The sequence below is a fragment of the Falco biarmicus genome, chromosome 8 (assembly GCF_023638135.1).
Source record: "Falco biarmicus isolate bFalBia1 chromosome 8, bFalBia1.pri, whole genome shotgun sequence".
NCBI classification, from domain to species: domain Eukaryota; kingdom Metazoa; phylum Chordata; class Aves; order Falconiformes; family Falconidae; genus Falco; species Falco biarmicus.
The window spans coordinates 44,841,845-44,858,863 of record NC_079295.1 but is presented as its reverse complement, the minus strand read 5'-3'; the positions used below and the strand labels follow the sequence as shown (position 1 = coordinate 44,858,863).

At 58.4% G+C, this 17,019-nt stretch overlaps 1 protein-coding gene across 1 annotated transcript; it reads left to right on the top strand.

The window, feature by feature from the left end:
• The first annotated feature begins 2,493 nt into the window (after window positions 1-2,493).
• Window positions 2,494-16,774, top strand: SLC4A9 (solute carrier family 4 member 9). Its single transcript, XM_056349164.1, is given in 21 exon segments — window positions 2,494-2,703; window positions 2,705-2,790; window positions 4,606-4,766; window positions 4,982-5,131; window positions 5,269-5,330; window positions 5,407-5,564; window positions 7,386-7,473; window positions 7,768-7,922; window positions 8,548-8,664; window positions 8,878-9,052; window positions 9,334-9,467; window positions 9,582-9,853; window positions 10,530-10,585; window positions 10,682-10,864; window positions 10,978-11,091; window positions 11,731-11,892; window positions 12,072-12,250; window positions 12,501-12,573; window positions 14,989-15,057; window positions 15,942-16,115; window positions 16,538-16,774. Coding segments are annotated over 21 exon segments (3,015 nt in total).
• Window positions 16,775-17,019: the final 245 nt, after the last annotated feature.

Here is a 17,019-nt window from a genome sequence, read left to right as displayed (position 1 = left end):
CGCGCCCACAGCCGCTCTCCGCCAGCGCGGCCCCGCGGCCGGTAGAAGGCGGCGAGCGGCGGGGCGGGGCTGCCCGGCCGTCCCGCCCCCGGGAAGGGCTTCCCCAGCCGCTGTGGGGGGGGTCCCGCCGGCCGGAGCCCGCCGGGGCAGCGAGGAGTCTGGGACCGGAAGGGGACGACCCCAGGGGGTCCCTGGCTCCGGCGCTGCCGGGGTTGGAGGCTCACCGGCTACCGCCGCACTGGTACTACCCTCTGTCCCCAGCCTCTGTGACCCAGCACCGTGGGGCTGGGCTGCGCCGTGCCGTGGGGAGCCCGGCGGAGAGGATGATCTCTCTAGGGCTGCGCTAAAACTGTGCGGGGGGAAGAGGTGGCCTGGAGAAAGCAAGCTGGAGACTTCATTGTCTGGTCTCAGACAGAGAAAGAAGAAGGGGGATCACGGTGCACACCGTGGCACACTGGCACAGGGCATCCGCCGGCTGTTGGGACTAGTGCCCAAGGTGGCCTGGGAGGTTTGAGGAGGAGCAAGTGCACCCCACAAGAAGAGCATCAGGCAAGTGGCAGGACCTCACAGTTCAGGGTAAAAACCTCCTCCTGGCCTTGGTTGATGGGGTGGCACCCTGACAGGGAACAGTCTTCCAGCCACCTGCTAAACTGTACTGACAACGGGAGAGGTGTGGAGGTGGCAGCCTGAGATGGTGGCAGAGAACCTTTTTGTCGATGAGGCCACCTTTGTACCCTCTAAAGGTTAATGGAGAGCCTGACTGGTTCAGTCACAGCTCCACCTTGCAACACCCTCTTAGTTGGCTGCTGTCCTTGTCTCCTCTGTCCAGCCTGTGGCTGTTGTGTTTGGGGGCTGCCAGCACTTCTCCGTCCCCTTCACTAAGCTGGTGACCACTTGTTGTGTTTGGCCTTGTCTTCAACCCAGATGACTGCCCAGAAAACACTGCTGACACTGGCATCACACAAGCATGGAATCTTGTCCCAGCTCATGTTTGGGCTGCCCCTTGCTGGTTCCTGGAGGTCCTGAACCCCCAGCCTTGCTGCTGGTTTGGGTTCAGCAAGGCCTGATTAAATATTCCTGCCATTGTTGTTAGCATCTCCAAGGAATACTGCTGAAAAATTTGGCAACCCCCCCGACTCACGCCCTCATTCTTGCTCAGACTTGACTTTAGCATTTGTTTGCTGCCACCTCCTCCAGCCATCAGCAGCCTGAAAGACTTTGGTGGCAGAGCAAAGCACGTCAGTGGTGGCCCAGCCAAGGGGGCTCCATCCCTGGGGAGCCCTGCGCAGTGGCTCCCTGGTAGGTCCCTGTGTGGGGAGGGGATTTTCCCCCCTGCCAGTTCCCCACCACATTCCCAAAGCTGGGCATGTGCGGGCAGCATTTGCTGGCTGACCTGGCGCCTTGGGAGTGTAAGGCACTGGCCCACGTCAGCTGCCAGGGAGGTTGCTGGCACAGAGGGCTGGCAGCTGGTGGGTTGGGGGGTTTGCAGGCTGCCATTCCTGCCTGCCTTCCTGCCTCTACCTCCCACTGCCTCCTGCTTGCCTGTCCCGGGACCTCCCCAGCTCTCCTCATCCACAGGTCCTGCTGCCAGACGTCTCCCCATAGTCCCCACCCCAGCCAAGAGCTGCTCCTGGGTATGAACCCTGCCCAGGGCCAGTGGGTTCCAGTGCAACCAGCCTGTGCTGGCCGGGTGTTTGTGTTGCCTGCCACTGTGTTTGCACTGCACACAACCTGGCTGTTTGTATCCACAGAGCCAAGGGAGCCAAGCCCAGTGACAGTGGCAGTGGGTATGCCACACAGGGTGCTGTTCTCCCCTGGCAGTAGTACCTTGCTGGCTGTGCCCAGCCAGGGTAGTGTGGCTGTACCCACATCTTTCCTCCCTGCACGTGCTGCAACATCTGCTCGTCTGCCACAGCCCACGAGGGGCCCTCCGCACACTGGGATGGCTGCAGCCCGGATGCACTCCCAGCCCTTGCCATGAGCCCCAGCAGCAGCAGCCCTGTATTGCCCCACTCTGGATTTCCTCAGCAGTGACACATCCTTCCCCAGTGTACACCCCCACAGCCCATTTCCTAGAAAGAGCTGCCACTGGTCCATACCACCCCTCCTTGCCATGGGCACAGATAACCTGGCACAGGCATCAATGCTGCCACCAGCTATCCATTTGGCTTTGCTGTCCCCTTGCCAAAGCCTTGTGGGGTGCAGGAGAGCTTGGGAACACACTTCTCCCCCAAGAGCACCAGTGCAGCTTTGTCCACGTGGGTCACTAGGAGGCATGTTGGTGCCCTGGTCTCTGGCCCAGGTGGGCTGCCAGAGGTGATGCAGAAGCCAGCTGCACTGGGACCTGTGGGGTTGGCCCCAGTGTTTTGAGATCATTGTTTTGGGCTTAGCTCGCATGTATTGGTTTCTGACCAGTTTAACCTGGTTCACAGCTTTTATAAGGTGTGGGATGAGTGGGGTCCTGCGAGTGTCAGCAGCTCTGGAGGGGAGCCCATGCCTGTGACTGCCGGTGCTGGTGGCCATGACAGCCACAAGCCTGGAGCGGCCAGTGTGGCTCTCCAGATGACAGACACCCACCCACTGCCCAGATCAGAGGGCTGCAACCCTGAAGCTCCCTACCAGGCTTTTGGCTGCAGCATCTTCCCCTCCAGCATGGCCCCTGTGGCTAAGCAAGTCAGCGCTGCTCTGCAGATGGAGGAGATGGGGGGACACCAGCCACCCACTGCTCTTCATCCAGCTCAACCAGCTCCTCAGTACCCCAGCAGGGCTGGAGTGGAGAGAGACAGCCAGGTAGGCACGCCTGCAGTGGCCAAGTTGCTGGGCAATGCTTTGGGAAGCCCAGCCTTCAAAAGCCCAGCTCTGATGGAGCCCACAGCATCTCCCAAGGCTGGTGGTCTCTCAACCTCAGCCCCAAAGCAGGGCTGCTTGCTGCCTTCTGCCCCTTTCAGTGCCCGCACTGCTTCTGCCCAATTAAGGTGACTAGTTTCATGGGAGAGGGCAAGGTGTCAGCAGTGGCTTTGCACAGTCACAGCACTCTTGCTTCTGCTCCTGCTTTTGCTGCTTCTCCAAGGCTCCAACAGCTGCGCTGGGGCTGGGACAATGCTTTGATGCTCCCCAAATCCAGCTGTCGGGCACGTCTCAAGAGGCGGCCAGGTGAGTATGTGAGGGCAGGCTTGGCTGAGGACAATGGGGCCCAACAGAGAGGAGCTGGGACCAGCTGGTGCTGGCGTAGGGCAGGAGTGCGGCTGGGATATCTCCACACACCACACTGCCCCTCTGCAGCTTGGCAGGGGCACAGGGCCATGTGCCATGGGGGTTTGGGGGCAGTGATTGGTCTGCCCATGGGTCAGAGGGTCGCAAAGCTGCTGGGCTGTGGCTGTGATGGCTCTCCCCAGCACCCAGCCCTCTTCTCCCAGGTATAGCTGCCCATCAGTGGGAGCCTGCTTTGCCAGGGCACGCTCCTACTGTACAGCATGCTTAGCCACCCTGCAGCAGTGTGCCCATCCGTGGTGAGAAAGGGAAGCTCTGACTCTGCCTGGCATGAAAACATTTGGCATGGCCTGAGTGTGGCAGACAGCTCAGGACACTTCTATTTTGACTGCAGCAAGTGCTGTTAATGGCAGGGTAACCCCCAGTCCCAGCACCGCATGGGGATGGGTGGGTTGGGAGCAGCCCTGTGGAGAAGGACTGGGGGATATCGGTGGGTGACAGATGGGACGTGAGCCAGCAATGTGCGCTCACAGCCCAGAAAGCCAAGCGTCTCCTGGGCTGCATCACCAGCATTGTGGCCAGCAAGGTGAGAGCAGGGATGTTACCCCTCTGCTCCGTTCTGGCGAGACCTGCCAGAGTGCTGCATCCAGCTCTGGGGCCCCCAGCACAAGACAGACACGGATCTGTCAGAGCGGGGGTGGCAGCGGGAGGTGCAAAGAAATGGCCTGGGGTGTGGAAGAGCTCTGCCGCGGGGACAGGCTGGGGGAGTTGGGGGCATTCAGCCTGGAGGAGGCTCTGGGGAGGCTGTACTGAGGCTTTTCAGTGTATAAAGGGGGCTTATAAGAAAGACAGAGACTTTTTACCAGGGCCTGTCATGACAGAACAAGGGGCGATGGTTTTGAAACTGGATGGGGACAGGGCAAGATTGGACATAAGGAAGAAATGTTTTCTGATGGGGGTGCTGAGACACTGAAACAGGTTGCCCAGAGCAGCTGTGGATGCCCCATCATTGGAAGGGTTCAGGGTCAGGTTGGACGGGGCTCTGAGCAACCTGACCTAGTGGAAGATGTCCCTGCCCACCGCAGCGGGGGTTGGACTGGATAGTCTGTGAAGGTCCTTTCCAACACAAACATTCTGTGATCCCATGACTGGTGAAATCCCCCTGATCAGATCAGAGTGAGTTGTAGGTCAGCAGTAATGGGGATGTGACTGCTGAGGCTGCCCATCTGCCCCTGCTCTGTGAGCCCACTGCAGCCCTCTCTAGATCCCACCAAACACCTCCCTGAGTGTGCCAGCCTCATGCCAAGCTCAGAGCTGGACCCAACTCCCACTCCTACTGCTTGGCATGGGGCATGGAACTACCCTGCCACTGACCCTGCACATCTCCCTGGGCAGATGGATAAAGTTCGAGGAGAAGGTGGAGGATGGTGGGGAGCGGTGGAGTGCACCCCATATCCCAGTCCTCCCCCTGCACAGCCTCTTCCAGCTGAGAACATGCCTGCAGGAGGGGAAAATGCTCCTGGATCTGGAAGCCCCAACTTTCAAGGAAATAATTGGTAAATGGGGAATGGACAGGTCACCTCCTGGGACTGGCCGGTCACCAGAGAGGGACCAGACCACCAGGAAGTTCCTGTATAAAAGCACTGATGCACGATAGCTGCGTGCCTGGCGTGGCTGTCTGCTGCTCCAGCGAAGCAGGCTTTTCCCTGGGCAGCGCCCTACCAGGCAGCAGACTGGGGGGACTTAGGGTGGTCCCCCATCCCTGTTGCAGACAAGGTACTTTCCGGGCAGCCTGAAGAAACAGAGCTGCAGCCTGAGCTGAGGGAGCGCCTGGCAGACCTCCTGCTCCGCCAGCCACGGCATCAGCCCACCAAATCCCTTCTGTGGCTCATCCATGAGCTTATCCTCTCTCCCTGCCGAGGTAGGCATGGTGCCTGGCCATGGGTGGCAACACGGCTGTCCCACTGGGCATCCCTCTGCTGCCACCAGCCTGTGGTGATACCCACACTGGCTGTTCGCTTGCATATGTGTTTTGCTGTTTGTTCCCTTTCATTGCAGGGAAGGCCAAAAGCTGGTCTGAGCCTGGAGCCCAGCTCTCCAAAACACCTCTTAAGGAGCAGGTAAGGCAGGACAGAGCTGGGCTGAGAGCAGTTGTTGCACCTGAACTGCCCAGCTGCTGCATCACTCTCCTTTCAGCTGAGAAACCAATTTAAGAAGAAGGTCCCACCGGGGGCTGAGGTAGCCCATGTTGTTGTTGGTGAAGTTGAATTCCTGGAGAAGCCCTTCACCGCCTTCATCCGCCTCAGACAAGGGGTGGGTCTCGGCTCGCTGGCCGAAGTTGCTCTCCCCAGCAGGTAAACAAAGCATGGCTGATGGCCCTGTACCTCACTTCATTCCTGTCTCTCTGCTCGGCACAAGGCTTTGCTTGGCAAAAGCAAAGGCTACAGCACCCAATGCCACTGCAGTCCCAGAACCCTAGCTCACTGCTTTCCCCCGGCTTTTCCTAGCTCCTCATGAGCATCCTGGGATGGGCTGAGAGTGAAGCATCTGTTGGGCAGCCCTGGGGGGAACATCACCTGGGTTATCCCCACCTGAGCTCTGTGTTCACTTTCCTCCTTAGGAGGGTCTGGATGCTCTCCGTTTACTGCCTGGGAATATGGGGGATCATGGCTGGGAAGGATAGCAGGAAGAGGTTTGCAGCAACCTCTTGCCCTCCTGCTGCCTGCGGGTGCTCTACTGAGCCGTGAAGTAGCCCTTGTGGCACTGCTGGTAACGGAGGAAAGGAGCAGGGCAGGAGGTGTTTCTCCACAGTTGAGGAATGCATCACCTGATGCGGTAAGGGGAAATGGTCAGTGTGCCCCTTGAACCAGGGACTTAGGAAGTGTGTGGAGGAGGCAGGCAGGGATCAGGAGGGACATTGCCACCTCCTGGTCACTGCCCAGAGTACGCGTCCTCCAGGAACTGAGTGGAGCAGGGAGGGCATCCATCCACCTCTTGCTCTCTGCTTGGTGGGAGATGGGTGGCAGGTCCCCTAGGAGCCCCCACGACTCTCGAAGGGCTCACAATAACCCCTTGCCCTGCATTTTCATTCCCCAAAACAGGACAGGAAGGAAAGCTTGTCCCTACCTATCCTTTTGCCTGTGGTGGTGCCATCCCCTTTGCTGGCCACCGTGGGCTGTCCTGTGGGTACAGCCACTGTCTTGGGGCTATCTCCTACCCAGGTCATCTCTAGGATCTTAAGGTTGTCCCATTGCCTTGATGAAGGTGCCTGAGTGAAAGCTACTGTCACCTCCCGACCCCTTGGAGCAGGCTCCAGGAAGACTCCAGCACTGATGCCTTATGTCAGGGCTGCGGCAGGTTCTGTCAAGCCACTTTGAGCCCCACTCATGCTGTCAAGGCGTTTTCCTACCCCCTCTCTGGAGGTTTGTTCAGGGTACGATCACTGGAACCACTCTGCAGACTCAGAGTACCAGGACTATAACTATTTTTGCCAGTTTTGGAAAGGAGTGGAGGGCTCAGTTAAATATTTGGATGGACTGTCCCTCTGGAGACATTATTTTGCAGCACCCTCTGAGGTGTGGGATTTTAGTCATATTTCTGCAAGGACTCTAGGCCCTTTTTCCAGTCTCCTCCCATGTCCCCATAGTCCTATCAAACCTCCTGTCCATGCAGCTGGCAAGCTCTCCTTCCTGATGGTAACACAACTGCATTCTGCCTGTGAGCAACATTCCCATGAGCACGACCCTACAAACGGCACCAGTCAAGACCCTGACACTACAGACAGCCCCATACTAAAGCTCAGCCCCACAAACACCCCAGTCCCAGAGCCTGACCCCATAGACATCCCCAGCTGAGGATGTATCCTTCTCTGCCCCAAGGACTTGTCCCTCCCCACCCCGAGCCCAGGTTTCTGCAGACCCTGTGATCCAGATGGGGGTCCTGGTGTCCCATGGTCTTCTGTGGTGTTTCCATGCAGTGGGCAGCAGGCATGTCTTGCCTTCTGCCCCTGAGCCCCACTTATGGTAGCCACCTAGGCCACCTTAGGAAGGCAGCAGCCCCACAAGCCCGCCTAGCTGCTGTCCCCAGCATCCCTGCAGCATCATGGTCTCCCCTGGAGAAGGAACGTCCCCCAGCAAAGAGAGGGCTTCTCAGGAGATGCACTGTCTTGCCCACAGGTTCCTCTTCATTCTTTTGGGTCCCCAAACCAAAGTGAAAGCCTACCATGAGGTTGGCAGAGCCATGGCCACGCTGCTGATGGATGAGGTGAGCCTGGTGCAGTGCCCATGGATGGAATGGGTCTGAGGTGAGACCTAGGCTGAAGACACCGGAGCTCCTCTCCTCTGCAGGCTGCAGTGAGGGAGGGAGAGTATGGGGCAAGCTGGTGGCTTCCCTTGCCCAGGATGAGAAACAAAGTTTGGGGTGGGTGTGTAGGATGCAGGTGGACTGTTGCACTGAAGTGGATGGGTGTATTTCTCAGTGATGACTGCAGGCTGGGAGGAAAGCTCTGAGTGGCTGAATGCAGGGGCGTGGTGGCTAAACTGCAGCACCTTCCCATAGCTCTTCCAAAGGGTTGCCCAGCAGGCTGAGCACCGAGAGGACCTCATTGCAGGGATGGAGGCATTCTTGGATGAGTTGACTGTGCTTCCTCCCAGGAAATGGGACCCCAGCACCAGAATTCCTCCACCGAGCTGTCTGCCATCTCCATACAGGAGGTAGGCTGGAGGCAGGGCACCCACAGCCTCTGCCAGACCATCTGCAGGGTCCCAGGTAGAGACCTCTGCCTGTGACATTCAAATCTTCATCTCCATGGGGATGAAGCCACCCAGGAATTGACCTTTGCCAGTAAGGTCCTTCCAGCCAAACCCCTCTACTGCTCTAGCCAATGGCCACAGCTCTGGTCCCCACTGCTATTAGTCCTGCTGTTCTACTTGGCAGGGGATGGCAAAACCACTCTGTGCTGGTTTTCGGGCAGAAGCTGCTGGGAATGCTAGGTTTCGCACTTGCATGCAAAACTCATCCTCTGAGCAGGATACCTCCAGCACTCCCCAGCTCCTCCACCAAAACCAGTCCCGCTAGGGCTGGCTGGCTTGGAGGACACCATGGTTGGGTTGGAAGGGACTTTTGAAGGTCATATAGTCCAACCCCCCATCTCTCTTCCTCCTGATCTTTTTCCTCCTCCTCCTTAAACGGGAAAATATGAGGTCCCCTCAGCTCTGCTTGCACCCCTGACCCATGTCCACTCTCCATCCTTCCTGTCCCCTCACAGCATCCCCTAGACACAGCTGGGTCCTGAGGGTTCCAACCCGAAGCCTGTTGTCTCTCTCTGCTCTGCCACAGGACCACCGTGCACCCACCAGACTGGCAGTCTCATAGCAATGGGGACATGGCAGCAGCTGGGGACAGAACTGGCCTGGGGGACCTATGTCCCAGGGAGGAGCTGGAGAGGACAGGCAGGTGTGTGCCTGGAAGGAATGAGGGCGGTGGGAGGTGTAGCGGGATGCCACATTTGGGGCAGGCACTGGCTCTACCCAGCACATGGGGCCACCACATCCAAACCACTCTGGGCTGGTGTCTCCCAGGGCAGGGACCATCCCTTGTCTTGCAGCTGTCTTGAGGGGCCATGGGCGGCTGGGGGGGCTGCTCTGAGATCTCCCTCTGCTGCCCCAGGCTTTTTGGGGGGCTGCTGCAAGACATCCGGAGGAAGGCGCCATGGTATGGCAGTGACTTCACTGATGCACTTCATCCCCAGTGCCTCTCAGCAGTGCTCTACATCTACCTGGCGACTGTCACCAATGCCATCACCTTCGGCGGCATGCTGGGGGACGCGACTGCCAACATGCAGGTCAGTATGGCCATGGGGTTCCCTGCACTAACCCCACTCCGTCCACAGGTTTCCTGGATGCTTACCTCCCACCTGTGCCTGGGGAGCCAGCCTGAGCATCACCTGAATCCTGCATCCTTTCCTGGCCTCTGTGGTCTCTGAGCGCTGACTTAGCACCCTGCAGTGCAGGGAGGTGCAGGCACCTGCCTGCAGCTATGCCACTTTAGGGGACAGGCCTAGGACCCCCCATCCCTGCCACCCCATCCCTGCCTGGTGCCTGACACCCCTCCCCTGAATTTCAGGGGGTGCTGGAGAGCTTCCTGGGTACAGCCTTTGCTGGCTCCATTTTCTGCCTCTTTTCTGGCCAGCCCCTGACCATCCTCAGCAGCACCGGCCCTGTGCTGGTATTCGAGCGCCTCCTCTTCTCCTTCAGCCGGTAAGTGACCTGCCAGGGATGGTTCCTCAGGCCAGTGTCCCCTGGCCAGGGCACAGGCCATCATCATGCCAGATGGATGTTATCATTGAGGCTTTGGGTCACCCTTCCCACCAGGGACCACAGCCTGGACTACCTGGAGTTTCGCCTCTGGATTGGGCTCTGGGTGGCCTTTTTTGGTGTGGTCTTGGTGGCCACCGAGGCCAGCCATCTGGTGCAGTACTTCACCCGTTTCACCGAGGAAGGCTTCTGTGCTCTCATCAGCTTGATATTCATCTATGACTCCCTGAAGAAGATGCTGAGCCTGGCAGATGCCTTCCCCATCAACTGGCAGTACCGGCTGGACAACGTTACCTTCTACAGCTGTGTCTGCAACTTGTCCATCCCTGGTAAGCCCAGGCAGCTGCAGGGCTGGTGAGGAGCAGTTGGCTGACACCATGGGACCCTGCCACCCAGTTAGATGGGGGAAGGTGCTGGAGGAGGCTGCTCAATCCCATACTTGCCTGCCTGACCACATCAGCACCGTCCTCCACTCCCCTCCATGCAGTCAGTCCCTCGGTGCCTGCCTCCTGGCACTGCTAAGGCACTGGGCAGGGCAGCACTGGGAGCAAAGGAGAGACTTAGTCCATCTCCCATGGCTCTGGGATGGGGGGTGCCAGCAGCTGGAGATGGGTACCTGGGTGGGTTTGTGCTGCTGTTTCTAGCCCAGTCTGTAAATCACAGGGTGTTTCCTGGGGCCTGAAGATGTATCCACACTGATCCTGCAAATGGGACCCATACCATGTACCAAAAGCATCAGTGTTGGGCACAGCCTGGGCTGATTGCACCCCTAAGTAGCTGGTGCTTCAGCCAAGTTCTTCACAGGGGCATCCCTTGTTGGTGCTCCCTGGGCATGAGCTGGTGCTGGGGCCTCAGGGGTCCCATGGGGCCCCATCTAGTACCCTGAGCCCTTGGGGAGAGCCTGGGGAGCAACTCCAATGGCAATGCAGTCCCAGTCATCCCTGATGGAGTGTTCCCATGGTGCTGTCACACTGACATCCCGCCCCCCCCTCCATCCCCCTGCAGGTCACAGCTCTGCAAGGAACGACACGCTGACCCCCTTGCCCCTGGCCCACCAGCAGGTATATCCCCTGCTCCCAGGCAGGCAGGTGAGGGAGTGGGGTGTGTGCAAGGTGTCTGTGTATGACCCCTCCTTGCTGCCTGTTCTGTCCCTGCAGCCTCCTGCTGTCCCAGCTGGACTGAGTAGAACCCAGTGCCTGGGTCAAGGCGGGCATCTCCTGGGGACCAGCTGCCAGTATGTGCCCGATGTCACCCTTGTCTCCTTTCTGCTCTTCGGGGGCACTTTCCTCTCCTGCACTGTGCTCAAACACTTCAGGAGCAGCCGCTACTTCCCTGTGGGGGTGAGCATCCTTTGGCCGGCTTGGTGGTGTGGGGATGGCTCCTGGTGCTGTGACGCAGGGGTGCTCCTGGGGCAGCCCCCGACCAGCCCAGGCCAAGCCCTCTCTATTTGCAGGTGCGAAAGCTGGTGAGTGACTTTGCCGTCATCCTGGCCATCCTCACCTCCTGCACTGTTGACACTGCTCTGGGCCTGGAGACCCCCAAGCTCCTCGTCCCCAGTGAGCTGAAGGTGCTGTTGGGGTGGGCATGGTGCTGTCAGGGAGTGTGTCTGTGCCCCTCACAGTGGCCATCCCACCATGCTTCTGCTGTCCTTCCCACTGCCAGGTCCGGCCATATGGGGATGTGGGCTGTGCCCCAGCAAACAAGAAGGGGTTGAGCCGCAGCCGATCCGACGCCCTGTAAATAACCTGGCCCAGTCCCAGACTAACCACATCATGGTACAGCTCATGCTGCAGTGAGAGCCATAGGCTCAAGTATGGGCTTGGGTCCCCGCCCTGGGTGTGGTGTGGAGCTGGCAGCACCTCAGAGCAGCCCGTGCTTGCTGCTGTCTCCTTGGGCTTGCCATCATCAACACCCAGCGCCACCTCTTTCACCCACTCCCACGGACATGTGCCTAGCTCCTGGCTTGTGGTAGCCAGGACAACCCGCTGCTCCACCACAGCTGGGGTGTTATAGGGGTGGGCTGGTGGGTCGCACTGCCCAGGAGCATCCCCAGCATAAAAGAGGATCCTCTTCCTCTCCCCTGGTGGAGCACCCCTGGGTGTCAGCAGGGCTCCAGCTTAGGCACCTGAGGCTAGTCCCATCACCGAGCTGTGCCTCAGACCCCACAGGTGGGTGGCAGCTGCCATGACCCTTCTACTCTCCACAGCCCACAAACCCAGCACGGGGCTGGATCATCTTTCCCTTTGGAGCCAATCCATGGTGGGTCTGCCTGGTGTCCGCGGTGCCTGCCGTCCTTGTCACCATCCTCATTTTCATGGACCAGCAGATCACAGCCATCATCCTTAACCGCAGGGAGTACAAGCTGCAGGTGAGTGGGGGACAGGGGATGGGCAGGACCCAGGTCCTGGCTGCACCCTGTGGGCCAGGGGGCAGTCAGGGGAGGCAGCATGCTGAATTGGCCAGCAAGGTGGGCAGACCTCACTGCCACCCCTCTGATGCTCCCAGGGAGACGGCCTGCCCCCAGCCCTGCTGCCTCTCCTGTTGCAGAAAGGAGCAGGCTTTCACCTGGACCTCCTCTGTGTCTCCCTCCTGATGGCCATTACCTCTGCCACTGGCCTCCCCTGGTATGTCTCGACCACTGTCATCTCCCTGGCGCACATGGAGAGCCTGAGGAAGGAGAGTGCAAGCTCAGCCCCTGGCGAATACCCCAAGTTCCTGGGCATCAGGTACGCAATGAGCCTAGAGCCCACTCTGGGGCACCCCTGCCCATGGCTGTGGAGACAGGGAACAGGGACATGCCTGTACTGGCCAGCAGACCCAGCTTTGGGCTGCTTGTGTCTCCCTGGGGATGCCACTGGTCCCCATGGCCATCAAGGCTGAAAAGAGCAGAGATCCTGGGAGCCGGGAGGGCTGGTGTGGGTTGCAGGTTCCCGAGGGAACCTGGGGCACCCATGACACCTGTGCTGCTGCCTGCAGGGAGCAGAGGCTTACTGGCCTGGCTGTCTTCACTCTGACAGGGGTTTCCATCTTCATGGCACCCATTCTTAAGGTAGGGAGCCTGGCTGCTGGGTCTGACCTCTTTTCAAAGGCAGGGGGTGGCTTAATCCTGCAAGACTGGGGGGGGGGGGGTCCTAACCTGCCATCTCTCATCCCATCAATCCACCACAGGAAGCTTGGCTGGCAGGTAGGGAGCTGTGAGCTATGTGGGGAGGGTCTGGGCAAAGGGTTTGGCTTGAATGCCACAGGACAGCTGGCACACCAGCACACTGTTGCCCCGTGTCAGCTGGCCAGCCTCCCTATAGGCATCAGGGTCCCCTTTGGTCCCCAAACAGGCCCTCCTGCTACCCCACACACTGCTATATGGGGGGCTGAGCCTGGCTGGTGTTGGTTTTCACCTGCTGCTGCTGCCACATTAGGCAAAGCTACCCCCAGTGCACCCTGGCCACACATCGATTATGTGCTAGCAGGTGGGAGGTCCCTTCTCCATCTTTGTCCTCATCTCTGAGGATGTAAAGCCTTGTAAAGCCTTTGGTACGATCCCCCACAACATTCTTACCTCCAAACTGGAAAGATATGGGATTGGTGGATAGACTGTTAGATGGATCAGGAATAGGCTGGATGGCTGCGTCCAAAGAGTTATTAGTTAGCAACTCAATGTCCAAGTGGAAACCAGTAACAAGTGCTTTCCCTCAAGGGTCCCTACTGGGATCAATAGTATTTAATATCTTCATCAACGACGCAGACAATGGCATCCAGTGTACCCTCAGCACATTTGCAGATGACACCAAGCTGAGTGGTGCGGTTCACATGCTTGAGGGAAGTGATGCCACCCGGGGGACCTTGGAGGACATGGGCCCATGTGAACCTCATGAGATTCAACAAGGCCAGGTGCAAGGTCTGGCAGCTGGGTGGGTGCAACCCCCGGTGTATCAATACAGGCTGGGGTGTGAAGGGTTTGGGAGCAGCCCTGTGGAGAAGGGCTGGGGGATATCGGTGGGTGACAGATGGGACGTGAGCCAGCAATGTGCGCTCACAGCCCAGAAAGCCAAGCGTCTCCTGGGCTGCATCACCAGCATTGTGGCCAGCAAGGTGAGAGCGGGGATGTTACCCCTCTGCTCCGTTCTGGCGAGACCTGCCAGAGTGCTGCATCCAGCTCTGGGGCCCCCAGCACAAGACAGACACGGATCTGTCAGAGCGGGGCGGCAGCGGGAGGTGCAAAGAAATGGCCTGGGGTGTGGAAGAGCTCTGCCGCGGGGACAGGCTGGGGGAGTTGGGGGCATTCAGCCTGGAGGAGGCTCTGGGGAGGCTGTACTGAGGCTTTTCGGTGTATAAAGGGGGCTTATAAGAAAGACAGAGACTTTTTACCAGGGCCTGTCATGACAGAACAAGGGGCGATGGTTTTGAAACTGGATGGGGACAGGGCAAGATTGGACATAAGGAAGAAATGTTTTCTGATGGGGGTGCTGAGACACTGAAACAGGTTGCCCAGAGCAGCTGTGGATGCCCCATCATTGGAAGGGTTCAGGGTCAGGTTGGACGGGGCTCTGAGCAACCTGACCTAGTGGAAGATGTCCCTGCCCACCGCAGCGGGGGTTGGACTGGATAGTCTGTGAAGGTCCTTTCCAACACAACCCTTCTGTGATTTCGTGGTGGAGAAACTGGATACTGAACCCAGCTGGTCCTCCCTGTCCCTTCACAGTGGGTGGTAACGTATAGGGCCATGAGGGGTGTCTGCAGGCTTTGGTAGCCTCCCCAGGTCAACTCCTCTTGCCTCCCCAGCCTGAGGATGTCTGGCTCTGTCCTTCATGCAAGGACCCATCTCACCTTTCAACCCTCTATGCCACACCTGCCCCAGGACTTGCAGTTAACTCCCACTTTGGGCGTCTGGATCAATGTTTCCTCTCAAACAGCCCTTGCATGGTCCTGGGGAAGCCCGCCCAGCCCCGCGCAGTCTCTCCTTGTGGAATCTATGGGGAATAGCAAGTGACCCCCATCTCCCTCCTTGCCTGCCCCGGGGCTCAAGAGAAAACCAAACCGTGCTGAGCAACACAGAATGCAGGAGCCAGTTAAGTGTTGCAGAGGAGGTAAAAAGGAAAATGTTCTGGGGTGGCAGGCCGCCCCCAGTGCTTATAGATTCTGAACCATAAGTCGTATCTCCATGTGGCTTGGCATCATGTTCTCCAACTTCAGCCTGGACTGCTCCCACCATGTGCTGGAAAACAGGACAAGGAACTCAATGCATGTTTCCTCTCTTTGAAGACAGTGATGTCCCCACACAAGCAGCATAGCCAGGAGCATGTCTGGGTTTTGAAGCCCTTGAAGCTGTAAGACAAGCAAATAGCCATTAAATTAAACTGGAAATGAAGGGAGCAAATGCTGCGGCCACGTGTGCAGGCTTTTGTAAAGAAAAGGATGTTTAGTGGGGAATCACGCCCTGCTGACCGCTTGCCCTGCTGTTTTGCAGTACATCCCAATGCCAGTGCTGTATGGGGTCTTTCTGCACATGGGGGTGGAAGCACTGAATAGCATTCAGGTGAGCAGGGGCTGTACCAAGGGTGCTGGTGGGGGTTGTTTTGTGGTTATGGGGATTTGCTCAATACCAGCTTTTACTGAGCAGCAGAGACTGGATTTTATCTCTGCACGATGTGGAGCTTGGCAGGGGTCTGTCCCCTGCCAGGCCCAGGACAAGGAGGGGCAGAGAGACCTTTACGGGGCAGAGGAAAGGGAAAGGGAGGTGTCTGGGATTCTGAGGAGCATGAGCAACTTCTGCACTGATGGATCAGATGGTTTGGGAGAGGTGGAGGGACCAGTGGATAACCCAGACTTGCTCTCAAATCCACAGGGATGCCCCTGTCTGGGAGCTGGGATCTGCTGGTCCTTTGGTCCTGGCACTGCTGCCAATGTGCCAGCTCTGTTCCTCTCCTGAGACACCCACGGAGGGGGAAAAAAAATCTCCACTCCAGAAATATCTAGCCCTTTTTTTTCTCTCTAAACAGTACATTTTCCTTGCAATTACCTTGCTCTGAATGACAGACTGGGAAACCCCCTCCTTCCCCTCCCTTTGCTTGGGGAATCCTGGGTTGTGCTCTGGCAAAGGCAGAAGCCATTTCCTGCATGCATGGAGGGGAATCAAAGGGTTGTAATTAACCCTTTAAGACCAGCTTGAGTTCTTTCTAGATGTCTGCCTGGAAAGCAATCCCCTGGCCTGGGGTGATGATGGTACCAGGGCCCCTGGTCTTGCAGACAAAACTCACTTGCCCAGGCGTCATGCTGGTGTCCAGCATGGATGGCAGGAGGGCTGAAATGCAAAGACAATGATGAAAACCCATCCTGCCAGACCCAGTCCCAACAGAGAGGTGGGTGAGAGCTGCCTGAAAGCTGGAGGTGTGTGACACACATGCCATGCTCTTGCTACAGCTCACAGACCGCGTACGGCTGCTCCTGATGCCAGCCAAACACCAGCCGGACCTTGCCTACCTCCGCCATGTGCCCCTGCGCCGGGTGCACCTCTTCACCATCATCCAGCTGCTGTGCCTGGCCCTGCTCTGGGTCCTCAAGTCCACCGTGGCTGCTATTATTTTCCCAGTGATGGTACAACATCCCTTCTAATTGGGTGGCACTGCTTTGGTGCTGGGCTGGGTGCTACCCACATGTGCCCTAGGCATTGCTGGAGCCCCAACGCTCACCTTGGCCAAGGGGTGCAGGAGCCGCCCTGGATGGGGGCACACACCCCTGGCAGGTGGTGGATGTGGGTGCTCAGACCCCCAAGGGCTGGTGGGGACCCTGCAGGGCCACAACATGGCTTTACCACCAGGCTTCACCTCCCAGGCTGGGGCTGGCAGAGCGGTCACTGCTTCACATTATATCGGTATCATCCTCTGGGACAAAGCCCCCAAAAGTGACATGCCACCTACGTGGAATTCACCAGGGGGACAGAGAGGCTGGGACAGGGACCACACTGCCTGTGCCCCAGCCACTGTGTGATGCTGATTCACACTTTGCTCTGGCCCCAGCTGCTGGCGCTGGTGGGGATCCGGAAGGGGTTGGAGCGCATCTTCTCCCTGCATGACCTGAGCTGGCTGGACAGCCTTCTGCCCGAATCAACCAGGAAGGAGGCAAAGAGAGGACAACCCAGGGAGCAGGAGGAAGAAAGCAATGGTGAGGAGGTAGGTGATGTCCTGGGCACTACGCTCTTTTGCAGCTGTCCACGGCGTTTCTGTGGTGTGGGGGCTGAGCTTGGCCCAAGCTAAGACTAAGCCTGGCTAGGGCTGAGCTGCATGGTGGCCGCAGTCGGCAGCACAGTGGCAGCAGGGCTGGGAGCGCCGCCAGTCTCACCCTCCCTTTACTTCTCCCTCCAGTCTGAGTTGATGCATCGCCGGGAACAGGGCCCAACACCTGCAGGAGTTACGATCACAGAGGGGACGATCACAGAGGGGACGTGGGGCAGCACTACAGACCCTCAGCACGGCCCAGCATGGAAGGGGCCCTCGGCCAC